Source organism: Brachyhypopomus gauderio, chromosome 14, assembly GCF_052324685.1.
Source record: "Brachyhypopomus gauderio isolate BG-103 chromosome 14, BGAUD_0.2, whole genome shotgun sequence".
Taxonomy (NCBI): domain Eukaryota; kingdom Metazoa; phylum Chordata; class Actinopteri; order Gymnotiformes; family Hypopomidae; genus Brachyhypopomus; species Brachyhypopomus gauderio.
Genome location: NC_135224.1, coordinates 10,780,281 through 10,807,868, shown reverse-complemented (window position 1 = coordinate 10,807,868; position 27,588 = coordinate 10,780,281). Strand labels below are relative to the sequence as shown.

The window sequence follows — 27,588 nt, the reverse complement described above, 5'->3', positions numbered from 1 at the left end:
ACAAAGACCAATTGCACTGTTGCATTTTGGGTCGCTTGTAGAGGTCCGATGTCCTGTTGGAGAAGATCAACACTTCCAGTTGCAATAATCAAGCGACTGGAGAAACACCTGGGCAGCTGGCGGACACACATCACTGTGGGGGTCCTAATGATACTCTCTTACACTCTCTCACTGGTCTACAGTCCAGCAGAGGATGCCACTATTTCCCTCATCACCGTTCATTTCATGTACATGTACAGTTTTGACATTTAGGATTGCTTTTATCCATAGGGCCTTGCAGTGTTATGGTTGTTCATGGAGATGTGCTATCTACAGAAGACTTTAATGATAATAAGCTGACTGAAATAAACTAACAGCAAGGACAAGGTCTACTCTACAGGCAGATAGAGCAGCCCAGATTTTGTGGCCTTCAAACCGACATCTTTAATGAGTGACATCTTCACTTGTTCTCTACGTAGTCACACGGGTTGCATCATTACATTTTATTTAATTCATAAAAAAGATCATTAAAATGATTTATTTAAATTCTAGTTGTTTTATGAGTAATATTTATAGAGGGTCCCATCCCCAAATTCTTCTATGTTGTATAATGATGTGCATGACACAGATGCGCATATATCCTCAGTGCCCCATCTTTGGTCATAAAGTGTGTTCTGATAGTGTGTGATGCTAAACGGGATATTTACTGCAATAGATACATTTGGACAAAAATATACAACTCCTTTAAATCGATAGACTAGGCGATTTGACAACTAGCCAATCAGTGTGATGACCGCTGTCACATGACTCAGGCGGAGCGCTTCCTGCGGCGGTGTTTTAACAGAACTGGCGATTTCAGGAACCTAGAATTGCACTTATAGGGTAAGTATGCGCGTTTGCGGGCGAAAACTGCTGCCTGCTGCATATTACGTGCCATATGCGAGCGAGCGGTGAAGGTTTTCGTCTTCCGAAAAATAACAGTTCGTTAAATTTGCCACTTCAAAGCAGTCGCTGGGATAGGCCCGAGCTATTTCCTGGTCCCCGCACTGTGCCGAGAACGAGTATGTGTGTTAACTGTGCTGGACGCCCTCGCTAGCCGGCTAGCTCGCTAGCTCTGTTGACGGAGAGTAAAGTTAGAAAAGTTCCGTTTTCAGGCGTGGGCGAAGTTTGTTTTCACGTTACGGTCCCCGTTGTTCGCGGCTGTGTGTGAAATAGAGCCGGCAGGGGGGTAATAATGTGTCTCAAACTGACCGTGACTCTTACTTTCCATCACATCATATATAAGTCAGCGAAAGAAAGTGCTCGCTAGCTGGTTAGCCGTCCCAGGCTAGCTGGGTTCACTTCTGGTTCTGGTTTGCAGGTTCGGTGTTTGTAGCTACTTATCTTAATAGATTTAAATGCTACAGACTGTGCATTGCTTGTACAAATGATCAGTTACTCGGAGCTGCCGTTGGTGTGATCTCCTGTGTGAAGGATGAAAATAGCAAACATTTGTTGTGCTTGTTTTGGGCTGACCGTGCCGTAGTTTAATTACAGACATTGTGGTTAAATATAGCCCGAGTGGTGACTTGAGTCTTCGTGTTTTGGATAAGGGCTGTGTTATTTTCGCAAATAAGCGTTGTGTGATTGCTGTTTGGATGTTCAGAAAAGCTTTAGAATGGTCACTGTCGGATTGTTGCTGGAGGATTTGACTTTTTCACATGTGACTGGTAAACACACTTGCCTTTAGTCATTTACATAAAGGCCCTTGAAGTTTAGGCTTCAGTAATACATTTAGAATTGAGAGTTTGACCCCATCACATTTCAGACAAAATCAAATATTTATTATATTGATAAACTTTCTATTTATGGCATTGGCAGTGTGTTTCAATAATTGATTTCCTAGCAACAGGAACATTTTAACAAAGTGCAACTGTGACTCAGGGATATGAGATATGATGTACTGCGCTGCATGCGGTCGTCACCCCCACCTCTGCCCCCCTCCAGTCTGTAACTGGCTGTTTGCCAGTTTTCATTATCTGAACCTATGAATGTGTTTCCGCATTTAGTGATTCCAGTATGTGTTTTTGCATCTGTTCTTCTCATGGCTTCATGGGAGGGGGAGTGTCCTTCATGGGAGGGGGAGTGTCCTTTAACCTGATCCCTGTGTTCCTCTCTGCAGCAATGGCCTCAGCTCCCCTCCCGGTGTACAACTCCAGTCCCCTGGAGAACAACAGCTCCAGCCAAAACGTGAGTGCCCCTCCCCTCTGCACACAGCTCCCTTGGCCACACCCACTGCCTTCATTCAACTCTGCCCCAAAATACGGACTGTTAATTCCCTTAATGTGTATTTATTATGTGGAGGATGTTTGTTTCTTTAAAGCGCTGTTAGAATAGCAGGCTAAAGGTGGTCTGTCGTAAGAGTACAGTGACGAGACTTTCTGCTTTGATAGGTGGGCCAGACCTTCTGTTGCTGCATTAATAAATGATGCAGTTCATTGCTGTCAGCAGAGGGTCCTGTCATTCATACCATGCTAGGTAGCCTCATGCTAGGTAGCCTCTGTAGCTTTAAGCAGAAATGACAGAAAATAGTTGTTTACCTGAGCAACATGATGATGGAAGCGCAAGCCATTCTGTAAAAATGTGTGCAGCCAAGAAACCAAGAATAGTTTAATTTTATTGACGTTCACCAAGTTTTGAAAATGAAGTCTGCGCTATGAACCCTTCAAGGACCTTTACCTATTTGTCATAACTTTTAATAGATTACAAAGTTGACTGGTCATCTGGTAACCTGCTTCATGGAAACTTTAATGATTTCAGAGAACGAAACTATTTTGTCATTTTTCAACATGACATAGGGCTGCCCAAAGTCAGCTGTTAATTGGTGTCACGGTGTAGTTCCACATTATGCAAAATCATCTAATATTTCCCTCGAAATGTATGCGTTCTGTCATGACCAGGACTCTCCTCAGGTATTCCAGACGGGTGTTTTCATGAAATCGCAGTATTGACCTGATGTAACGAGCACAGTTTGGTCCGAGTCGTGCACATAACTCTCCGAGCCCCATCAAGGGCAGGGCCTTGTTTCGCTCCGTTACGAGGCACATCATGCTCGCTGCACCCAGCAGTGAAATGCAGCACAGCTGTCCGTCTCCCTGCAGCCATCTCATAAAAGGCCTCACTGTCCGTAGCATTTAGGCTTCTGTGTGATGGAAAACAAGAGGGCGCTTGGTCATTTTCAGTACTGAACTAATGCAGTGGGATGGCAGCCCACTAAACACACTGAGGACTGAACGTTTACAGTGGGATGGGACCTCGCCTAGCAGGCACGTGCACACACAAACGCACACAAACACTGGCAGGGCTGGCAGGCAGTGGGCACGAGGAATGGCGGGCAGATGGAGCGTTGGCGTGGCGGCTGGGTTTTTAGCTGGGCAGCCGCTGTACTGTACATATGCTACCTCAGCTACTCACACCTGTGTGTGTGTGTGTGTGTGTGTGTGTGTGTGTGTGTGTGTGTGTGTGTGTGTGTGTGTGTGTGTGTGTGTGTGTGTGTGTGTGTGTGGACCCTGTCCAAGGTGTTCATCTATCTTGGACCTTCTCCATTCATTCTCTCTCCCCCTCTGACCTTTTTTTGTCCTGTGGTCTGTACTGATTTTCATTTCTTTCTGTGCTGCCCCAGTGTTTGTCATGTATTAGCCAGTCTACATCTCTTCATTTGGTAAGCCTGCTGCCCGCCCGCCCTGCCCCGTCTCTAGTGGGCAGAGTTCAGGTCATTACCCATCTTGCCACAGGGCTGTGGCGAGCGAATGGAACGGGCGCGTGTGCTGGCGGTGTTCCGCTTGGCTTCAGCAGGAAAAAGGGCCCCGGGAAAGACGAGCTGGATCCCCCCACACACACACACACACACACACACACACACACACACACACTGGTGTTTGCAGACAGACTGAAAGAGAGCTGCTGCTGCTTTGTTCTCCTCCTCTGCTGTTCTGTCACTCTCCCTTTCTGCTGTAGTGGAAGCAGCTGAGTGCTGTACCTGTCATGTCCTGCCCCCCCACCACACACACACACACACACACACACACACACACACACACACACACACACACACACACACAATGGGCCTACACCTAGCCAACATCTCATCCATGTAGTGTAGTACTTGCTCATGTTATGGTGTCAGTGAGAGGTACATTTAGTGTGTTTGTGTGGCCAGTAGTGGACCCCCCCCCCCCCCCCCCCCAACCACCAGTCATGTCAAGTCTGGCCTGCTGTGTTTTGATGTTAGGCATCCAGGGAGAGTCTGAAGATGGAGCTTCTAGCAGATGTTGCCTTACTGCCGGGAGAGGAGCGAGTGATAGGTGAGTGTGTGTGTGTGTGTGTGTGTGTGTGTGTGTGTGTGTGTGTGTGTGTGTGTGTGTGTGTGTGTGTGTGTGTACACATGCACCTGTATGTTTTAACATACCCTCACCATCTTTCATCAGTACGTACACCATGACTATTTTTTTTTCTGGGTCTGATGTAGTCTCTTTATCTAACGTTAACGTTCTCGTTGTGTCATGCTTAACGTGCCGTGATGCACATCATGGATCAATGTAGCTAATTATTTAAAGCAGGACATTTTCAGTGCCCCCTCTCCAGGTGGGCTTCCTCACTAACCCAGCAGCTGGGTCTCCGCTATCTCCCTGCTGCAGTGGGGCTCTCTGCCGTTCCTGTGCTGACAGTAAACGCTCCCCCGGCTGTTGGCTCGTGGCTGGAGGGACTAAATTTAGCCGAACCCTTTCCTGGGATTGCTACCGCCAATGGCTCCCCAGCTCTCACATATGACAACCCGTATTACTGCACTGCACCATGACACCACATCTGATGAGGCAGGGAGGGAGAGGTGTGTGTGTGTGTGTGTGTGTGTGTGTGTGTGTGTGTGTGGGTCTTTGTGCAGGAAGATGGTACTACTTGGGTCCCACTAGACATAAATATTCATACAAAATCACAGTGCCAGCAGACATTTATATCTGTTCATTCTTTGTATATATTCAGTATCTAATCCAACAATATACAAGTGTGATTTAGTGCCATGTTATGTGAGAGCTCGTCATTCTTGTTGCCAGCAGTTTGATGTCCTCACAGATCTTGTGCGAGACGGAGGGGTGGACAGTCATCATGGTCATGAGTGTGTCTCAGAAATGTCCATGTTGACCAGTCCTTATGTATATGTCCTGTGTGTCCTCTCTCAGACAAAGACCTCATCTACATGTGCCCGTTCAATGGAGCGCTCAAAGGGAAAGTTTTCATCACCAACTACAGACTGTACTTCAGGAGCACTGACATGGTGAGTGTGTGTGTGTGTGTGTGTGAGCATCAGTGTGTGTGTGTGTGAGCATCAGTGTGTGTGTGTGTGTGTGAGCATCAGTGTGTGTGTGTGTGTGTGAGCATCAGTGTGTGTGTGTGTGAGCATCAGTGTGTGTGTGTGTGAGCATCAGTGTGTGTGTGTGTGAGCATCAGTGTGTGTGTGTGTGTGTGAGCATCAGTGTGTGTGTGTGTGTGAGCATCAGTGTGTGTGTGTGAGCATCAGTGTGTGTGTGTGAGCATCAGTGTGTGTGTGTGAGCATCAGTGTGTGTGTGTGAGCATCAGTGTGTGTGTGTGTGTGTGAGCATCAGTGTGTGTGTGTGTGTGTGTGTGTGTGTGTGTGTGTGTGTGTGTGTGTGTGTGTGTGTGTGTGTGTGAGCATCAGTGTGTGTGTGCGCGCGCCTCACCCAGTGGGAGTCGCGTTCCCTCCCCAATCCTCACCTCTGCAGCGCTACATTCAGTAACACGGCCCTTCTGAAGACTTGCCAAGTCTGTCTCAAAATCCTCTCACCGTCTTGCTCGCTCTCTTTCCTGCTCTCTTCGTGTCTCTCACTCTCTCACTTTCTCACCTCCCACCACTGTCACTCTCTCACACTCTCCTCTCCCGCTCTCTCACCCCCCCCCCCCCCCCCCCCCCCCCCCCACACACACACACACACACACCCATGAGAGGGTTTGTTCTGTCTCCCCTCAGGCCCACTGTCTCCTGTCTCTTAGTAATGCCACACGTCATGTTTGTCCAACTGCACCAGTGGGGTGTAAGAAAACAAAAGAGATGGGAGCTAAAACAGAGGAGGAGGAGGAGGAGGAGGAGGAGGGGGGGGGGGGGGGGGGGGGAGTCATGTCTGCGAGTCTTTCATCTCTGGCCTGGCACGGTCTGCAGTTGGCACTGGCCAAGAGGCACCTGCAGTCCCACTAGAGGCCTCAGCTTTTAGTGTGTGTGTGTGTGTGTGTGTGTGTGTGTGTGTGTGACTAAAGGGGTGAGTGTGTGAGTAAAATGAAGGGGGAGGAAAATTGGATTTTCCCACTGGAAGAGTTGATTAATATTTGATGATGGCTGAAACAGGTGTTCCCTTATTTTTGGGGCTTTCCCATCATACCAGTATAGACTGTTGACTGAGGTAGAAATAATACTTTGACGAGTGTGTAACAGCAGAGAGCAGATTTCAGCTGCCTCGGTGCTCCTGGTGGGGTAGTGAAGCACAGGCCAACAGTCTGCACGCCGTCCCATGACTGAGACGGCCAAGACTCGCTGGATTGTCCATTGAATTAAATGTAGCACTCTAGCTGTCTGGAACACTGTCCCCAAACGGCCTGTCACTTAAACTTGCATCCCTAAGCAATTAAGATGAAGCTGAGCGCTGTAGTGGACTTGTGTACTCCACTCTACTCTGCAACACTGAACATTACAAATTTAAACAGATTCTCCGTTTTTTTTTTTTTATTATTATTCGTTAAGGAACAAATGTGCGTACGACACTGACGTTGCGGTGGTTGTGTGTGCCTCTCTCTCTCAGGAGCCCACCGTTACCTTAGATGTGCCCCTGGGTGTGATCAGCAGGATAGAGAAGATGGGCGGGGCCTCCAGCCGAGGGGAGAACTCCTACGGGCTGGACATCACCTGCAAGGTACCCGCCCCCTCTCTCTGCACGGAGCATACGCCGGCCCACGGTCTCACTGACCGGCACCTCAGCTGAAATATTCATATTAAAATATGAAATGGGAACCAGACCTCGTTCTGCGCCCTAGGCTGCAGATTTAAACAGTCACAGGTGTATTTTAAGCATGCTTTTAAGGAGAAGACAAATCAAGCAATAATGTATCAAGACCATTTCGAGTGGTGGTCTCCCACAACCCACGAGCGCTAGTTTTAAAGCCTGCCGAAGACCCCACTGCTTTGGCTGTCTCCCGGGCCTCTGGTGTAGGAAATGATTGTCAGTCTGCCTTAATGAAGTGGATACCATCAACATATTACCCATTATAAACATAATCCAACTACAGCACACACTGGACTTAACCCGTAAGTCAGTCATTTATGATTGCAAGATAGTGCTTATAGGCTTAGTAAGTAGTAAGCATTTCATTTAATTAAGTAGTAGGCATTGCATTACTCTTTAATACGCTGGACGGACTGAATTAGAAGACTTTTGCCTGCATTGGAATACGAGTGTGATCCATACCTTTTGAATATTAACTATATTAGTTTATATCTGCACTGGTGGCATGATGTTTGTTTCATGGATTCACTGGGTCACTTTATCGTCCCTGTGTACTCTGATAACACATTTCAGACAGATGAACCTCAGTTTATTACTTCCTAAAGACACTGATCAGCCCTGGAGAATAAATCTGCATCATATCTGCATTTACACACAAACCAAACACTCTCCACGTCACCACATGCACAGATGCAGCTTCATAGATTGTTGCCCTTAAACTGTGTGTGTGTGTGTGTGTGTGTGTGTGTGTGTGTGTGTGTGTGTGTGTGTGTGTGTGTGTGTGTGTGTGTGTGTGTTTGCAGGACATGAGGAACCTGCGGTTTGCTTTGAAGCAGGAAGGCCACAGTCGCAGAGACATCTTTGGGGAGCTGTTCAAATACGCCTTCCCTGTCTCTCATGGACTGGTCAGTTCACACACACGTTCATCCCTTCTGATTCTCAGCTACTTTGTCCCTGGAGCAACCTGCTTCACGTGCGCCCCAACAACCTGCTTCACGTGCGCCCCAACAACCTGCTTCACGTGCGCCCCAACAACCTGCTTCACGTGCGCCCCAACAACCTGCTTCACGCGCGCCCCAACAACCTGCTTCACGCGCGCCCCAACAACCTGCTTCACGCGCGCCCCCACAACCTGCTTCAGGCGCGCCCCCACAACCTGCTTCAGGCGCGCCCCCACAACCTGCTTCAGGCGCGCCCCCACAACCTGCTTCAGGCGCGCCCCCACAACCTGCTTCAGGCGCGCCCCAACAACCTGCTTCAGGCGCGCCCCAACAACCTGCTTCACGCGCGCCCCCACAACCTGCTTCACGCGCGCCCCCACAACCTGCTTCACGCGCGCCCCCACAACCTGCTTCACGCGCGCCCCCACAACCTGCTTCACGCGCGCCCCCACAACCTGCTTCACGCGCGCCCCCACAACCTGCTTCACGCGCGCCCCCCACAACCTGCTTCAGGCGCGCCCCAACAACCTGCTTCAGGCGCGCCCCAACAACCTGCTTCACGCGCGCCCCCACAACCTGCTTCACGCGCGCCCCAACAACCTGCTTCACGCGCGCCCCCCACAACCTGCTTCACGCGCGCCCCCCACAACCTGCTTCACGCGCGCCCCCACAACCTGCTTCAGGCGCGCCCTAACAGCAGACGCCCCAGACAGCAGAACAGAGTTCCTAGAACATCAGTTGTTCAAATGTTTTAGGTTACACAATTCACTCTAAATGAGACTTTTATTTGTTATGCTGCATATTAGAGTATATGACGTTCGGCATAGTAACCCACCTCCGTCTCGCAGGTCGTCCTGCTGCTGCCTGTGCGCTTGTCTGTCTATCATCTGTCTTGCTGCCTGTAAGAAAGTGCATTTGGAGTAACACTATTTAAATTCTATAGTAATAATATATTTCGCTCCATATTGCAAAATGCTTTGCGTACCGTCGATACGACCTCGTTCAAGGCAGGTCTGGATTATTCATGTTCATTGAATCATGCCGTGATTCCTCGTACATTCAACGCACTCGCCTGCAAATGTCAGAGGTTGATCGCAAAACGCAAGAAAAATTTTGCATATAGCAGGCTAAGGTCGATATTACGACAATATTACAAACAACGATACTGTGCCCCCACCTACTAAAATGTATTTTATGAAATTCTTGAAATGGCCTTCCTTAATGACTGTCCTGAGTCAGATGTCTGTCATGTCATCCCTCCTCCTGTAGCAACTGTTTGCGTACCTGAGTCAGGAGAAGTTTGAGGAGAACGGCTGGAACGTTTACAACGCCATAGACGAGTACAGGCGTCAGGTGAGAAGCAGCGTCTGTGACCATCCTGCCGTATCTGAGAGTGCTTGAGGTGTTCAATGTATGTTTTCGCATCAGGTCTTCAGCGTTATTTTTATATGGTCCCCAGACCCTGGCTGGTCATCTCCATTTCACGTCCATGACATTTGACCTTCGCGGAGCTGAGCATCAGTGTGGCCTTTTAGCTTATGGCCTTAAGGATCTGTTTGTATTGCTCTCCAGAATCTGCCCAACGAGCGGTGGAGAATCTCATTCGCCAACGAGAACTACGAGCTGTGTGACACGTACCCCATGCACCTGGTGGTCCCCTTCAAAGCTACTGACGAGGACCTGCGGCGGGTGGCCACCTTCCGCTCGCGCGGCCGGATCCCGGTAAGACCCGGAGGCACCAGCAGGGCCCGGCCCGCCTCCGAGCGGACAGAACCACCCTCTGTTCTGTTTGTGTGTGTCTCTGTGCGCGTGCCGTGAGCTGCTGAGGACTTGAATCCCAAACCGTCGGCTTCTAAATCACGATAAACGAGTCGGCTGACAATTCGGCACGCTCTAAAACTCGGTGGTGGTGCGTCTGTGTATGGCGGTGCGCGCAGGTTCTGTCGTGGATCCACCGGGAGAACCAGGCGGTGATCACGCGCTGCAGTCAGCCCCTGGTGGGCATGAGCGGGAAGCGCAGCAAGGACGACGAGCGCTACCTGGACATGGTCCGCGAGGCCAACGGCACGGCCAGACTCCCCATCTACGACGCCAGGCCCAACGTCAACGCCGTGGCCAACAAGGTGACCGCAGTGATACCGCCGGCTCTTCCAGAGACCCACCTCGAACCGTCCCGGGTTGTTTAGATGCGCGGATGGTGACGGGGTGCAGATAAGCAGCTTCTGATGTCCTGATGAATCATCACTTGAGTATTTATTAACTGAGGTCAAGTTCAGGCAGTCGCACCGGTTTAACTTGCGTTTCATATCTTGGGTTTGAAATGTGGCTTCGTCTGTGCCTTAAATCACCAAAGCGTCATAACCCACACTTGAGCCTAGATCCATTTATATGGGGTTTGTTGTACTTTCAGCCCATAGACAAAGACTCCTGTGTTCTGTTCTCATCCTGTCTGTAGGGGTGTGAGTTTTGTCTGCTTGAGTGGTTACTCATCATGCAACCAGAAGTAAGTGAGGTAGAGTTGAGCAATTGGGGGACAGGGCAGTCAGTGTGTGTGTGTGTGTGTGTGTGTGTGTGTGTGTGTTGGCGTGGAAAAAGCACAAGCCTCCTGCCCAGCAGGGCTCTTAATACCGCAGTGCCGTGCAGCACGTCCAGCTATGCCTGAGTGTGGAGAAGCACCTGACCCCGTAGCTCCACCCACAGCCCAAATTGCGCAGACGCTTGCAGCCCGGGGACGAGCATGCCGTCCACCGCTCCCCCAGCACAAGGCCCGTTTTAACCCCTGAACCTTCACCCCCCAATCCCTAGGCCACCGGAGGGGGCTACGAGGGTGACGACGCCTACCAGAACGCCGATCTGATCTTCCTGGACATCCACAACATTCACGTGATGAGGGAGTCCCTGAAGAAGCTGAAGGACATTGTTTACCCCAACGTGGAGGAGGCCCACTGGCTGTCCAGTCTGGAGTCCACACACTGGCTGGAGCACATTAAGGTACGTCTCCCCGGTGCCCCTGCTCTCCTGACGCTCACTCACACACGAGCCGGGGTAACTTAAGCGTGCCATTACGGAGCCGAGCCCACGACTGAGCCCTGACCAATACACCATGTGCAGTTTAGGTTGTGGCTGCTGAAGCCGTTAAGCTCCAGGTGTTTGTGGTGCACGGTGTCAAATCCCTACGAGGCATTTAGTGCAAATCTGGCTTCTCGTGGCATGAAAACAATGAGAGAAAGTGAGTTCTGCTTTTTACTGTTCCCAATGCTGCAGAAATGGTGCAATTTTAAAATAAATAAATAAATACAAAAGCAGTTTAAAAAGCACGTACATCTCAGTGGCCTTAAAGCACCTTGCCCAAGAAGCTCTTATGCTTTTAATTTGAAATCATTCAAATAATCAGACTCCATTGCTCGTTGTGCATTGTTTCAGAGTTGGTCATTTGTGACAGCTGTAATTAAAATACTAATTATTTTATTAGTATTGTCACACTGTAAATTGTGATTGACAGGTTTTGATGCCCAGCACAATATATATTTTGAGCAACCATCACTGTGTACCAGAAAGCCAGTTAGATCAGTTAAAGCCAGTTAGATTGTAAAATAACCGCTGAAACGACTCCCTGGTGGATTTGTGCACCTATAACTCGGTATATTTACACCGTTACATTCTGCTTCTGCCAGCATTTTGTGTAAATAGTCACAGTTGTTATATTTAGGATATTAGAACGTCCTGGATGCGTAACACTCCACCATGACACTGACTTGCTGAGTTGCTCAGAAACAGAACAGTTCCTCCGCGGGCAGGCTGGTTCACAGGATTAGGATTAGCCCTTAACCCCTAACCCATTTGCATATGAAGCACTGAGTGTGATTGGACGCTGGCCAGCCCTCACCTCCAACCCGTCCTCCCTAGCTGGTGCTGTCGGGGGCCATCCAGGTGGCGGACAAGGTGTCGTCGGGCAGTTCGGTGGTGGTGCACTGCAGTGACGGCTGGGACCGCACGGCGCAGCTCACCTCGCTGGCCATGCTGATGCTGGACTCACACTACCGCACGCTCAGGGGCTTCCAGACGCTGCTGGAGAAGGAGTGGATCAGCTTCGGACACAAGTTCACCTCGGTGAGGGCCTGCAGAACCCTCCAGAGAACCAGGCGCCTCCTAAAGCTCTTTAATCGGGCCTTCAGGCTCATCTGCTCACTAGTGTGTGTGTGTGCGTGTGCGTGTGCATGTATACACAGAGAATCGGCCATGGCGACAAAAACCACGCGGACCAGGACCGGTCTCCCATATTCTTGCAGTTCATAGACTGTGTATGGCAGATGACCAAACAGGTGTGGGTCCGCCTCTGTTTCCACATGTTGTTGTGCTCTCATTACTCTGGGCTGGGCCACACTGAACCCTTCCCCTGGGTAGTAGCTTCCTGACCACAACGCTATAGCCTTAATCCAAACCATTGTTCTCCAGGCTCATAATTATGTACATACAGCAGGTTTTTATATTCATTAACTTTGAATACATTATTTTCCATTACCTTGCATTCTGTGTATAGCTGAGGTGAGGGTATTTAGTTTGTTGGAGACTTGAGATCTCACTTTTGATTCTTTGCTAATGTGGTGAGGTTATAGACCCGCCCAGCCTCCGGGCATTGTGGGTGCTCGTCTGCCGGTGTAGTGTAAAGTGCATGCATCTGACTCTTCTTATGCTCTGCCTACAGTTCCCAACAGCCTTTGAGTTTAACGAGCGTTTCCTGGTAACCGTCCTGGACCACCTGTACAGCTGTCGCTTTGGCACCTTCCTCTACAACTGCGAGAGCGTCCGCTACAGCAATGTGAGAAATGCACGCACACACCCGAAAACACTCCACGCTCGCACAGATCTGTTGTTTCCGTTGACAGGACTTTTTTTTTTTTTTTTTTTTTTGAGTAGCTATTTCTTAACATTAAGCATTTGACTTTGCTTCATTATATCACATTTTCTGTTCATCTCCCTCTGCTCTCCTGAAGATCGATGCCACCTCTCCATCTTTTCACGTCAGAATACGCCCATCGGCTTGTTGCGTTTTTTGGTGTTTTTTTTTTTTTTTGGAGATGACAGTTTTCACTTTAATTGGCTTTCTCGCCTCCCTTTTGTTACACTGTATCTCTCTTTGTGTGTGTCTCTCTCTCTCTCTCTCTCTCTCTCTCTCTCTCTCTCTCTCTCTCTCTCTCTCTCTCTGTGTTTGCTCACTGTGGGAAGTAGAGCGTGAGTGAGGGGGGTCATGCTTCAGTGGGTCTGGGTGAGAACAGAGTGCACTTAGGAAAGATGAAACATTCATGCCACGCCCCCCCCCCCCAGAGCCCTGCCCGACAGCATCAGCGTTTGGAGAACGTGCCAGGCCCACGGCCCCCCACCCACGCTGCCACCTCGCCCGTTCCGAACCGCCACCCGCAAACGCCGCCTACTGGCGCATCGGACTGCCCCCGCCGTTACTGCTCGGCCTGCTGGGACGGTCAACCTCCTTGGCCGTGTTGACCCCAGAGTTCACCTGTGACTGTCCAGGTTGTGCTTTCGTTGCAACGGTCTTACTGAGAGCTGTCACTCATGTCAACTCCTCCCCACTCCCTGGTGTTTTGCAGAATGTCCGGGCAAAGACGGTGTCTCTGTGGTCTCTGATAAACAGCGACATGGCCGCCTACGTGAACCCCTTCTACACGTCCGAGTCCAGCCACGTGCTTTACCCCGTAGCCAGCATGCGCCACCTGGAGCTGTGGGTGAATTACTACATCCGCTGGAACCCTCGCATACGGCATCAGGTCAGACACCGGCGGGAAGGCTTGGGTGCTCTACCTGTGACCGAAGGCTGGCTGCTTGTACAGATGTCATGATTCTGGTTGTTTGGTGAAAGTTCTTTGTGTGACTGATGTGCATGCTTGTTTATGTCCTCTTTTGTGTGTGTGTGTGTGTGTGTGTGTGTGTGTGTGTGTGTGTGTGTGTGTGTGTGTGTGTCAGTCAGTCAGTCAACCACCCTCTCTGATTCAGTGGTGCAGAAAATCCTCTTTCCCCAGTTTAATTACGTCCTGCCCAGCAGTACAGAGAGCTGCTGCTCTCTCACCTTATCTCCACAGCAGACACACACACACACACACACACACACACACACACACACACACACACACACACACACACCAGCACACGCTCACTCAGTCTCTCACAGTGGATTTACAGCCGACATAAATAAACCTCACACGTGCAGTCTACACACCCGCAAAAAAAGAAATAATCAAGACATCCTCCACCTAGTGGCCAAGCACCAAATTTCTCCAACCAATGAGAGAAGTTACACCATCGCTGTTAACTTACTGCGTGAACATCTACTTCTCCGCATCCTGCCGAGCTTCCCTGCTTGTCTGTGAGGTGGTTGTATTTTCCCCAGAGATGTGGTAGTGTTCTATTGGACCCTCCTCCATCCAGGCCTGAGATCACTGAGCTTTACTAAAAGCATCAATCAACGATGACCTTCTTTAGCAACAAAGACGGCCCTTTTCACTGCACTATTAGTGTGCGTTTTCTGCCCTCTAGTGGTTGATGCGCAAATTACAGCTGTGCATAATCCGCATTCATGACTGTGTGTGTGTGTGTGTGTGTCTTTGCAGCAAAGTCCGGTGGAGCAGCGCTATAAAGAGCTCCTGGCACTTCGAGATCAGTATCTAAAGAAACTGGAGGAACTGCAGCTGTCTGATTCAACCCCGTCCTCCACCCACCTGACTAACAGCTCCACCCCAAATGCTTCCTCGCCTAACCAGCACATCACACACCTGCAGACGCCCTTCTGATCTCACGGGCACACCAACACGCGGGACGTTTGTACATAGCAATAGGATTAATTATGATAACACAGTTAGTAGTGATGTTGGCGATAACAAGTAACACAAAAATACGTGCTTATGCAATAATGTCACAGTACAGCCTTCCTAGTGCAAAAGTAAGTTCTGGGTGAGGAGAAGCCTTAAAGAGATGGTGTTATGCTGTTTTGTGTGCTAATGAACGTGATGTTAGCAAGAGGCTATAGCTCTTCTTAAATCGTGTGGTTGGAGGCAAGTTATGATAGACTCATGAATGAGGTGGTTGGATGTGATGTATACAGTGTGTGTCGTGTGGTCACCAGGGTATAAATGTCTGGAGCTGATGGTGATTCCCTAGACCAGAATGAACAAAGTTCTAATCGGAGAGAGAAAAGGAAGGGTTCTGATTGGTTCATTTGTCAGTGATGGAACTACCTGGGGAAATGCCGTCTGGTTTATGAACAGCTATTGACTTTGGCTTGTTTAATGTCCACTCAATCCAGTGTAAACCAGAGGTCATGGACCTCAGGTTCTTATAAGCAATCTCCTTGTCAGTGTTGTAGACTTGGACGAATTTGTGACCGTGACACGCCACAAAGCATTCGTCTTGAGAGAGTCCACGAAGTGTTTGTCTCGACATTGTGTGAATGTTGTTTTGTTTCAAGCATACAGGGCATTGGCTGCTCAAGACAGACACGTCTGCAGACTGGGAGGAAAAAGTCCTAAAAATGCTTTGGATACGCTTATCAAACAGAACCAGGGTTTAGTGGCTAGAGAGACCAGTTCTGTGCCTTTTCTATCTGAGGTATCCTATAACCTCAAGTAGACATTTTATAAGCAAAACCTTTTTTTTCTGTAGGTGGCATCAGTGGTAATGGAGAATGACTTCTTTTGGCTTTTGGCCTTTGACAGGATCGCCCTTGGGTTTGCCGTGCACCTGTGGCTTTGGGTTACCTCTTAAATTGAAATACAATCGCCACGGAGACTTCAGCTAGGTCGCGGGTCTTTTCCTACGGATGGAAGGTCCCACGACCTACCTGGTTCCTCTGAGCTCAAGCCAGAAGATAATGGGCTGGACGTTGGGACCCTGGTGAGCTGCTCCAGAGTCCGCTCTGCCTATTGCAAATACTGATTAAGGCCGGCAGTTCCGCAGGGCACCTGGTTGCTATTACTAATGCTGTCTCAGAAAAGCTTACCTTTTGAAGTCTTTGGCCTCAATGAGGAGATGAAGTTTAAACCATACTGTTAGAAGTAATAGAGAAGAAAAAAACCATAAAACAAACACAAACACTTTGCTGTTGGTTGTGTTTTTAAGGGGGAAAATCTATTTTTTATTTTTTACAAGTACCATAACTATGTAATTACCTCAACAAAGCCTATTTTACTGTTGAAAAGTTCTATTGTTGTAAAATATAATTATTTTATTCAGTGTAAAATTTGACAGTTTTATAAAAATGGAAAGTAATAACAAAATGTATTTTGATTGGTTGAACAGTTGGTAATTGGTGGACATCATGTATTTCTTTACTTAGTGGGCATTTAGGTTGAATTTATGACCGATTTGAGAACAATCTCAAATGTGTGTAAGGCTGTCGGTAGGGAAGTGTTCTCAAGTCCTTTGCTCTGTGTGGGAGATCGAGCGGAGGAGTGCTGCACTTGTGTTTTTTGTTTCTTTTATTTTTTAGGAATTCTTTGTTGGGCCTTTCATGGGTCGACTTTTGTGTTTTTGTTCTTCCTCCTGTATGCTCCACTGTTTGATGGCCGGCTCTTGTTCTGTAAATAATGCTGATTAAATTAATTTAAAGATTTCACACGTATACGGCAATGCTGCATTTCAGTCTTGTTTGCCGTTTTGTTCGGTGAATAACTTGGGTTTGTGGGTGTCCTGCAACAATTAACTGTAGCTCTGGACAAGAACTCCTGAAGTAATTACATTTACTTGCAAGAAGTAAAAACGTACAATGAAACCAACGTTACAGAAACATGTAGGGTCCGTTCTCACTAGGGTTCAGAAGTTCCTACGTGACGGTGTGGGAACTGAGACGTTAGTAATGCGTTAGCTAGCTAGCACATGCAGCCCTGGATACACGATATCCTACACGATACTGACGCCACACGTTACCCTACTGTACGTCATGTCTCACCAAGAAGGCAATGATGTCCTTAGGGTTTAGGTTGAATGTATTACAAGTTCTGCACAGTGAAATGCAATTCAGGGGCGCAGATTGCGTTTGTCCTACATTTACTCATGACAAAACCAGGCCAGCAATATTTTTTTTGAAAAAACACCCTGCTGTAAAATAAATCAAGCAATTATTTATTCATAAATAACTTTTTTTGCTTTTCAATTTGCCACGTTAGGGAACGTTACCTTTGTGTAACGTATTAGATTTCACGTTTTTGTTGTCTGGATTGCTTTAAAATCTGGCACGGATCTGCTCCACAGAAGCGAGCAGTGAAGACCGTACTGTGTGTTCACGCTGATGCTGATGCTTACAACGGTAGAAAAATGTGAAATGGACTTTGTGTGAGTGAGTGGAGGGTCCATATCTGAGATGGCCGCTTCCTCGTTATAAGTAAACACAAGCGCTATTTGTCAGCAACAGAAAAGCAAAACCTACAGGAAGCAATGACCACGTCCGGAGCCTCTTGTCGATAGCAGAGGAAAACAGCAGACGTCAATGGCATCTTAAAAATAACTCCGATTAAAGCATCACTCTCCTGTCGGTGGAGAAAGATTATCTGACAGCCTGGATTAGTGGTCAAGAGGGCGAAATGGAAAAACAAGCGTCTGTCTCGGACAGCCCCGTGCTGAGGAAACCACGAACGTTTGGTGGAAACCTGGGGTCTCGGCAAGAGAGCGGGGATTCGTTGGACAGGTGAAAACAGCCTCATCATTTTATGCGAAAACGAATATCGTGGGATACCTTAAACACACACACACTTGGACGCGCAATGCGCAGCCGACACCATCCATCCCGTGTGTCTGTTATTTTGCCAGCATGCTTCCAAACGTCCATGTTACTCAAAAGTAACGAGAAGCACTGGCACCAAAACCCAAATTAAAACCCGTTTAGCCTACGTATTATTACAGAGAATGCATTTACTAGTCCGAATATATAGTCATAATTTGCGACCTAGTCTTGATGCGTTTATAGCTGTTTAATATCAAGGAAGGAGTTGTAATCATTCAGCCACATAAGGCCAATTTACAACCGACTGTCTTCACTAGACATTTAGTGGCCTCGTAATCCGTTTTCTTGGCTCCTTCTAATTGAGGACACAATTAAATAAAAGTCCAATTAAAAACAAGTAGCCGCTCCTAATTACTCAAATGAGCACTGATCCACCGAGTCCTCGTCCACGGTGCTGACCGTCCTGTGTGGCCCGTTTCAGCCCCACCGGTTCTCATGTGGAGTGGTGCAAGCAGCTGATCGCAGCCACCATCTCCAGTCAGATATCTGCCACGGTTCCTCCTGAGGTAGCGCCCCGCGACAGTAAGGTGAGCACAGCAAATATTGGACTCATCTAGCAGTTCCACTTCAGCTCAAGTTGTCATCACACCCAAGAAGCGTTCATGGCTAGACCGCGCACAAGTTTAGCGGTTAAAGATCATTTTTTAGTAGACGGAAGGAAATTAGTTTCGTTTCCCCTTGTGTTTCAGTGAAGAGCAATCTTAGCATATTAAAATGAATAGGCAGCTATGATTTTTTTAAAGGACTAATTGGTCAATGTACTGTTCCACACATTCTGTAATCTCCATTTGTTGGTGTTATATTTATCATTGTGGTACATGCATTTTGCTTTCTGACCAACAGACTGGGTGGAAGACGGAGTATAGGGTAAGAGTTCAGAGCCGAAAAGCATGCAGATGTGCATACGTGTGTCTCCGCCTAGTCTTATTGCGCCACTGCTGATTGAGGTGTACATTACCAATAAAGCACCTGGTGTAAATAGCTCTGTACCGTTATGGACTATGATGGAGATGGACCAAAAAAGACATTTTTTTGTGCTAGCTTTTGCTTTGCGTCTCAGTGTATGTTTATTACAAATGTTGTACAGTCATTAGGTTTCAGTAGAATCTGAAAGATGTCTTGTTATTCTTATAACAAGTCAACTTCCCTGGATAGCCCAAAATCAGTAGGCCTGCATTGCATTTTTTAATTCTCAAGAACGTTGCAGTTGTTGCTGATGTGATAATAGAGGGTTGATAAATCACTGGTCACTTTGCTGCATGTTTGAGCTTTTCTCTGGTGATATAGTCTCAGACTTGATAAGAGTTATCCAGCCAGCACCACTCATTTGTGTGTGTGTGTGTGTGTGTGTGTGTGTGTGTGTTTTCATTCCATCTTTAAAATGTCATTATCTGTGGATTACAGGTATCCAGGAGGCCTAATTTGAGGGTAAGACTATCTCAGAGAGTTGCTGGCCTTTTGAACTCCTTCACATAACCAGTTAACTTTATTAGATTATGAAAGCACCAAACCTGATCCTGGGTCTGTACTGTTCAGTATGTATGTATCTGTATGCATCAGGTTGTGCGAAGGATAGATGTTCAGAATCTAACCACAGCACATCTGTAGTCAACTACAGTTGCATAGCTATGTAAATCAGAGACTATTGGCACTCTAAGAGGCCTTGTGCAGTTATTATTCTCTTTATGTATTTATTTTGTGTATAGCAAAGGATACGGCTATAGGGGAAGCCAGACAAGTTACAGTAGTTAGAGTAAAACAAACAGACAAACACTAAGAAACCGAATTTAGCAACAGACCATAACACTACAGCTGTGGTGAAATGGCTAACATATGTAGTCGATTTTTGAGAAAAGAATGTTGTCTAAAACCGTGTCTGTTGTTGACAACTCGCTCAACATCACATTGTCTTAAATCCGAGCCTTGTGTATTCAGGATCCCCAGTGTACATGTACATCTAATCTGTATGGACTATTTACTTTTTCATCCTATTGGATTATATGTTGGGCTCTGTACTGATGAAAATGTCATTATGGATGTTGCTTCTTGAATTTTATCTGGGTAATTAAAACGATTATTTTCAGGGAAGGATATACTAAAAATTAGCCTACACCAGACACACGTGGACGTAAATAAGTGTAGCTATTTTCATGTTCTACAGGATGGGTTGTGAATGATAAAGGAAGCTAGGTAGCTCTGTTGTATTGCTGTTGTGAGGTGAGGGGTGTGGCCTGTCTCTGTTTCCTCACTGCACACTTCCTGTCTCTGTGTGGGAGGCACGCACATCATCCTCCAGGCCTCTCTGCCATCGCCGCTCTTGTCTTTTCTCTTTTCTCTCCCCCCCCTTTCCTTCCTCTGTCTGGTGAATCTGTTGCTTTTCTGCATAGCAGTGTTAACTGTTCTCTGCTCCTCCCTTTACCCCTGTGCCCCTCCCCCTCTCCCACCCCCGTGTCCGGTTCCAGGACTCTGGTGAAGAACATGGCTGTCAGTGGGACAGTGCGTCTCAGCTGCCTCTTCCTGCTGGGGCAAGTGTTTCTCTAGCTTCTAGGTCCTCACCCCTCCCTTCTGGCCCACTAAGGCTGCAGTGCCCCCCCCCCCCCCCCCCCCCCCCCCTTCCAGCCTGTCTCCCCGCTGTCTCTGCCGCACGCTAATGTTCACCGATCCCAGAACGCCGCCTTCCCCTCCCCTACCTGCTTGTCTTTCAACCTCACACTGAACACAGGCTGCAGGAGAGCAGAGCTCTCCGAGCCGCGCACGCAAGAGTGCGTTACTGCTGAAACGGAAATCGCCTTCGCAGTGTACGTTACTCAGGGAGGCAAAAACCAACCTTGCGATGGCTGCTGTGGTGTTAAATATGACGTGATATTTCAGCAGGCTAGTCTGTGGGTTCCTAGTGTCCTTGGTGTGCTGCAGAGGCCCCTGTGTACGTGTGAGAGGTCGGTGCATTATGGCTGCTGCCTTTGCCAGTCACGGTCCTAATGCTTTTTAAACGTGGTTGTGTAGCAGGCATTGAAAGAGGCGCAAAAGCTGGTTGCTATGGATGAACTTCCACTGGTCCCCGGAGAGAGCGTAAAATTCACTGGTGAGTCCTTCTGCTGTGCTGATTCCCCCCCCCCCCATCCCTTTTCCACGGTGTCGTTTCCATAGCGCTGAACGGTATTCCCCAGCAGCTGGTCCCGCCCTGACACCAGGACTCTTGTGCTTTCCTCCCCAGCTAAAGATGTAACGTACATCTGTCCGTTCACCGGAGCAGTCACCGGCACACTGACGCTCACTGACTACAAACTGTACTTCATCAGTTTGGAGAGGGTAACGTCGCACCAGTGCACCCCCCCCCCCCCCCTTCTACCCCGCCACCATGTTTGTTTGTGGAATGGAAGTCGGCCCCTGTCACCAGATTCATGCCCCCGTCCCTCTTTGCATGTGTCCAGGAGCCTCCGTTTGTGCTGGACGTGAACCTGGGCGCGATCAGCAGGTTGGAGAGCTTCGGTGTCCAGAACCATGGGGAGAACATGCGGGGCTTGGAGATTGTCTGCAAGGTGAAGCCCCGCCCCCGCCCCCGCCATCAGCTCCTCCCCCACAGTTTGAGCAGAACGATGGAATAGCATAACATCGTGATGATTCAGTTTGCTCTTATGATCTCTTCAAAGGCTGATGGGTGGTCTTCACTGACATTTCAGTTATTCTCTCCGCCCTCAGGACATGAGAAGCCCCAGGTTTCTGTACAAGCAGGAGGAACAGAATAATGAGGAACTTGAGACTCTCATAACTCAGTATGCCTTCCCACTGTCCAATGATCTGGTGAGTGAACCGGTCTTTATTCATGTCAGGTTGTCAATATGCAGGATCACAGTGCAGTGAAGTTCCACTTCATTACCAGAGTGCTTTTAAAACCATTAATCTGGACCTGGACCTTCTTCCGTTTCTCAGCCGCTGTTTGCTTTCCAATATAAAGAAGCATATCCTGTAGATGGGTGGAAGGTTTATGATCCAGCAGCAGAGTATAAGAGACAGGTGAGATGTTTTAACCATAACCGTTACTCCACACTACTCCATATTAAAACATTCAGAATAATGTTTTAGAATAGAATAATACTAACCGTGTTCTTGATGGTCTAGCTCTTTGCCTTTCTGTCTGTAGGGTCTGCCCAATGAAAGCTGGACAATCAGCAAGATAAACAGCAATTACGAAGTGTGTGACACGTATCCTGCACTGCTGGTCATCCCAACGAGCTTCAAAGATGACGATCTTAAGAGAGTAGCCTCTTTCAGGGCCAAGCACCGCATCCCGGTCAGTGTGTGCTTATGCTGATGTGCGCACGGGTGTGTGTGTGTCCTCTGAACACTGATTGGGTCGGTTTCACCTCTGTGTGGTAGCCTGCATTGCTAAGAATGATGCTCGTATGAATTTTGATCTTTTTTTGTTTTGCCTGTATCAGTTCAGTGAAAGATTATTTTTTAATTTTAGGAAATGCATAAAACCATTGCCGAATGAGAAAGAGGTAGAAAGAGTCCGTTGTTTTAGCTTTCCAGGAGTTGAGGTCTCCTTGGTCTGAGTGGGGAGGTTCTAATACGTTTTTTATAGATGTACTATAGAACGCATCTTCTGCAACTGCGAGCGCCGTCTCTCCCAGGTCCTGTCCTGGATCCACCCGGAGACTCAGGCCACCATCGTGCGGTGCAGCCAGCCGCTGGTGGGGCCCTCCGACCGCCGCTGTAAGGATGACGAGCGCTACCTGCAAACCATCATGGACGCCAACGCACAATCACACAAGCTCACCATATTTGACGCCAGGCAGCTCAGCGTGGCAGATTCGAATAAGGTAAACATGGACGCGTCTCGCTACGGCAGGACGGTAGACGGGACGTATGGATGGTTTTTAAATGTACAGCCCCAGAGGTATTTTGGGGGGATTTTTTTAAATTATGTGATGTAGTGATTAAGATTTAAGTACATTTTAGTGCTGTGGTTGAAAAAGCTGCTTGTTTTTATTTCATCCTCCTCTCCTCCCCTCCTCACTCCTCCCCTCTCCTCCCCTCCTCACTCCTCCCCTCTCCTCCCCTCCTCATTCCTCTCCTCTCCTCCCCTCCTCACTCCTCCCCTCTCCTCCCCTCCTCACTCCTCTCCTCTCCTCCCCTCCTCACTCCTCCCCTCTTCACTCCTCACCAGTCCAAAGATGGTGGTTATGAGAGTGAGAACATCTATCCCAATGTGGAGCTGAATTTCCTGGATATCCCCAACATTCATGTGATGCGGGAGTCTCTTCGTAAGCTGAAGGATGTGGTGTATCCCACCATCGACGAGCTTCACTGGCACTCAGGAATAGACACCACACACTGGCTCGAGTACATCAGGGTAGACATCATCTCACACACACACGCACTTACACGTGTTGCTACTTTTTCTACCAAACCAACAACCACACGTTTGTCCTAGTTGTGCAATTGGTGGAAAGTAAATTTTGCTCTTTAACTGTCGTGTTTAGTAATAGCACTTAAATGGACTTGTTTTATTTTATATTATTGTATCTCTGTCTAGCATAAAATGTTTGTTTCTTGCAGTTTCTCAGTTTTAAGGTATTTTTGAACAATTTTGATTGTCGTAGCACCACATCTTCACTGTTCCCAGCTGAGGTGTGTGTGTGTGTGTGTGTGTGTGTGTGCGCTCAGCTCTTGTTGGCAGGAGCGGTGCGTATAGCGGATAAGGTGGAGTCCAGTAAGAGTTCGGTGGTGGTGCACTGCAGTGATGGCTGGGACCGCACCGCACAGCTGACCTCTCTGGCCATGCTGATGCTGGACTCACACTACCGCACGCTCAGGGGCTTCCAGACGCTGCTGGAGAAGGAGTGGATCAGCTTCGGACACAAGTTCACCTCGGTGAGGGCCTGCAGAACCCTCCAGAGAACCAGGCGCCTCCTAAAGCTCTTTAATCGGGCCTTCAGGCTCATCTGCTCATTAGTGTGTGTGTGTGTGTGTGTGTGTGTGTGTGTGTGTGTGGGGTGACCTGGCTTTCTCTGCTCCACAGCGCGTTGGCCATGGCGATAAGAACCATGCCAACTCGGAGCGCTCCCCTCTCTTCGTGCAGTTCGTAGACTGCGTGTGGCAAATGATGAGACAGGTGAGGTTTTCCTGTCAGAAAGTGCAGAATTCATCACTGCATGCTTTTCCCCATGATGATTTTCCCCCCCGATACATTTTTCGTGGTAATAACTGTGTGTGCTCTTTTTCACAGTTTCCTTCTGCTTTCGAATTCAATGAGCTCTTTCTCATTACCATCCTCGACCACCTCTACAGCTGCCTCTTTGGTACATTCCTCTACAACAGTGAGCAGGAGAGAATGGAAAAGGCATGTTCCATGTCCTCACTCTAGGGGGGACACATAGTGGCCTACAACATTTTCCTTAAATCAAATCCATTTAAGGTGTTATAATAGCTCTCTTCCTCTCCCTTTTCTTCAATGCTTTACTCTCTTTTAGGAAGTCCAAAGTAAGACTGTGTCTCTGTGGTCCTACGTGAACAGTCAGCTAGAGGAATTCACCAACCCTTTTTACGTGGATTATGAAAACCAGGTGTTGTATCCACTGGCCAGTCTCCGGCATCTGGAGCTGTGGGTGGGCTACTATGTGCGGTGGAACCCTCACATGAGACCGCAGGTGAGCACGCCAGATAATGGCTTGAACACACCTGAAGAAATGCGATGTCTTAAAATCCCACTTTCTTCATATAAAGTATGGGAATGACCCAGTTCTCTGCATTTGTAACTTTTGGTGCAGTAAACATCTTCTGAGTTCACTGCTCATAATTCCAGCATGTCACGTGCTTTGGTAGTGAGTCAGGCACCGTTGTCCTACTGTATAACACACTCTCCACCGTTAGCTTGATGGGGTCACACTTAGAGGGGCGGGGGAGGTGCTTCTACGTACTCCCATAACTCTGCTGCACGTCCGAGTTGCAGCATAGTTAAAGTGTGTGAATAATGTAGAGGGGCCTGGTTATCACACCTGCCTGGTTATCACACCTGCCTGGTTATCACACCTGCCTGGTTATCACACCTGCCTGGTTATCACACCTGCCTGGTCATCACACCTGCCTGGTCATCACACCTGCCTGGTCATCACACCTGCCTGGTTATCACACCTGCCTGGTTATCACACAAGGTGGTTTTCTTGGTTTTGTTGTTTCTCCTCCACCAGGCTGTTGCCAATGAGTCGTCATTTCATCATGGCTTTTAATTTATTTTTTAATTTTTTTTAAGCAATGGCTTCCTAATCTCTGTGGCACAGAGGGCAGGTGTATTTTCTGTGTGCAAGAAATCACCAGCATGACCTGAAACTATTAATATACTTGCAGTATTAATATACATGATTTATCTTTTTTTTTTTTTTTTTACACCATTTGCTCATCTAATATGCAATTTACTGATTATTAAAATGTATATTATTTCACACCGCTAAAACTAATATGCCAAGAAATACATTGCAATAAATGTGTGTTTTATGTGTATTTTTTTGTTTATGAATATTTAATCTTCAATTAAATTACATCGTAAAAATGTTTTGATATCAATGGCCCTACACATGCAGCCATCTTGTCTTGGAGCTGAAGTGTCTCTGCTCCCTTGTGCTTTTGTACAGATGCCTGTGCATCAGAATTTGAAGGAGCTGCAGTTTTTGCGTGCTGAGCTGCAGAAGAAAGTGGAGGAGCTGCAGAGAGAAGCATCTTCATCACGCTCCATCTCCTCATCCTCAGAACACGCTTCTTCGCCCTCACACGGTGGCACACCACTTCACACAGCTGTCTGAATGTTCACCACTGCCCCAGAACACTTCTCCACTAAAACACACTCAGGCTGGAGCAAGAATGTGATATGGCGGAAGGCCAACCCAAAGACACACACGCACACACACACACACACACACACACACTCATGTTCCCGTACTGCCATAGACAACTCGTGGAAGGTTCCGGATTAACTTTTTCATAAGCTGTGAAAAGGTGCTTCTCATATTGTTCCTTTGTATTTTATGATACAGTCAGTATGTTTTAATCTGGGTTTCTAGTTTTTTTTTATCTAACAGGTGAGCTGTAAATATCAACAAAATAATTAATATATTCGTATGTAGCTGGGGAAAGGATCCTCTCCATTGGTGTCTGAAGTGGTTTCCCAACCCACTGAGTTTGCCTGTCTACCCTCCTGACTTTCTGTGCCATACGCTCCGTTCTATAAACCACTTGTGTGTGATTTCTTGTTACTTGAACTTTTATTCCATTTGTTTGGCATTTTTCAAGGGAAGAATGTTCTCTTTTCATATTGTATTTTTTAATTTTCTGTTTTAAGTTCGTTTCACACTGAGGTGTGCTAGCTTTTTGAGTTTTTAGTTCAAATAGGTATTTTCATTGGTACAGATACCTAATACACAACCTACACAACCACTAAAGTTGTGACTATGTCAAAATGTGATTGTAGTACGTGGTATTCAGCCATCGTTTAGTCTTTTACTGATCTTGTATGTATATTTTGTTCAGGACAAGTAAGGGTTTCATCTGTAGAGTCACTGCTGTTACATCCACAGCCATTAACTGTAATTACAATTTGCTGTGAATTATCAGTGCAGTGTTGATGTTGTCAATTAAACCAGAGGCATGTCACATTTGCTCCTTAGCCACCCCAAATGTTTTGTACCTTTGCTTAGCAGACACCTCTCTACCTGATGTTATTTATTTAAAATGCAGCGGTTCTTCATTTAGGATGATTCAAAACAATGCTGACTCACTCCAGATGTTTGATTTGTAGCCTAATCATTTGTTGTGCGTAGTTTAAAGTTACGTATTTCGTGAGACTTGGAGCTGCAACGGGAACAGTGCAGTCCTGCCAGCACGCGAACAGGAGATGGTCATGTATGGAAAAAGTTAATCATTTATGTGTTTGTAATAATAAAATTGTATCAAAATACAAGTTTACAAAATGCCCTTTTAGAATGTTGTTTTCCAGAACAATGTTTAGCTGTAAGGTGAATGCAGGGATTCTTGCCCAGAGACTCGAATTAGTGTAGCGTGGAGCTCTTTTCCAGACAGGGCTTGAACGTTTACAGAACCTTCCTAAGTTTTATAATGTAGGTGGTTCTAGTCCAAGTACAATCCGGTTAGTATTCCCACCGAGCAGCTGAAAGAACAGTGAAGGAAAGAAAACAAAGCAGAACATGTCTTTTATTTTTTATTGTGGTTTTTTTTTTGTTCATGGTTATTTTTTTCAATTCGGAATTGCCAGTGAGATAAGAAGATTGGAGACCAGATCTGTAGTGCTAAAAAACAGCAGAAACTTGTAGGTTTTAGCAGTGGAGATTGTCAGCTGATCTTAAATCGCCTCTGGCTGCCTGCACTCGATGGTGAGTGTCTTGTGCCTCAGCAGCATTATAGACTAAAGTGAACCAGGCACTGGTGATAGCAGTGGAATTGCACGCAGAAGGCCATATGTGTCTGAGGTCAAAGTTCATGACCTCAGTACAGTGATTCCAAAGCCCTACTGTATAGCATTACAGTCTGATCTGTGTCGCTGTTGTTGCAAAGCTGACATACAATCACTTCACTGGCAGTGCAAATCCAAAACCTTTCAGAAAGGTTTTCCCTATAGAACTCATCCAAACTTCGTACATCAACCCAGTAAGCAAGAAAAAACGTCAATGTCTACAGCTAGATAACCAAAGCATGCATCTGTGTTTCCACCCTTGTGTGAAGAGCGTTGCAGGACCCATCCATAATGACACCAGCGACCCCAGAATTCCTCGCAGCCAAAACGCAACCTCCGCCTCAGGAGATAGGTGACCGGTATCTCGG

The 27,588-nt window shown here is 47.5% G+C and overlaps 2 protein-coding genes across 17 annotated transcripts; both read left to right on the top strand.

The window, feature by feature from the left end:
* The first annotated feature begins 773 nt into the window (after positions 1-773).
* Positions 774-16,596, top strand: mtm1 (myotubularin 1). The gene is made up of 15 exons (XM_076973716.1): positions 774-861; positions 2,141-2,208; positions 4,250-4,322; positions 5,196-5,290; positions 6,826-6,936; positions 7,830-7,931; positions 9,237-9,320; positions 9,540-9,689; positions 9,905-10,090; positions 10,773-10,958; positions 11,874-12,077; positions 12,197-12,289; positions 12,673-12,786; positions 13,574-13,750; positions 14,591-16,596. The coding sequence occupies exons 2-15, from the start codon at positions 2,143-2,145 to the stop codon at positions 14,768-14,770; spliced, it is 1,821 nt and encodes a 606-aa protein (XP_076829831.1). The 5' UTR covers positions 774-861; positions 2,141-2,142; the 3' UTR covers positions 14,771-16,596.
* A 633-nt stretch (positions 16,597-17,229) lies between these two features.
* mtmr1a (myotubularin related protein 1a) lies at positions 17,230-26,712 on the top strand. Of its 16 annotated transcripts, none has more exons than XM_076973699.1 (18): positions 17,230-17,658; positions 18,176-18,281; positions 18,598-18,621; positions 19,159-19,182; positions 20,217-20,279; positions 20,761-20,836; positions 20,969-21,063; positions 21,186-21,293; positions 21,454-21,555; positions 21,685-21,768; positions 21,896-22,045; positions 22,389-22,577; positions 22,925-23,110; positions 23,425-23,631; positions 23,780-23,872; positions 23,987-24,100; positions 24,231-24,407; positions 25,389-26,712. In XM_076973699.1, exons 1-18 carry the CDS (start codon positions 17,555-17,557, stop codon positions 25,554-25,556), a joined length of 2,070 nt encoding a protein of 689 aa, XP_076829814.1. In that variant the 5' UTR covers positions 17,230-17,554; the 3' UTR covers positions 25,557-26,712. The 16 variants fall into 16 exon arrangements, with proteins under 16 accessions (XP_076829814.1, XP_076829813.1, XP_076829820.1 ...); XM_076973698.1 differs by having other exon boundaries at positions 20,758-20,836; XM_076973705.1 differs by lacking the exon at positions 18,598-18,621.
* Positions 26,713-27,588: the final 876 nt, after the last annotated feature.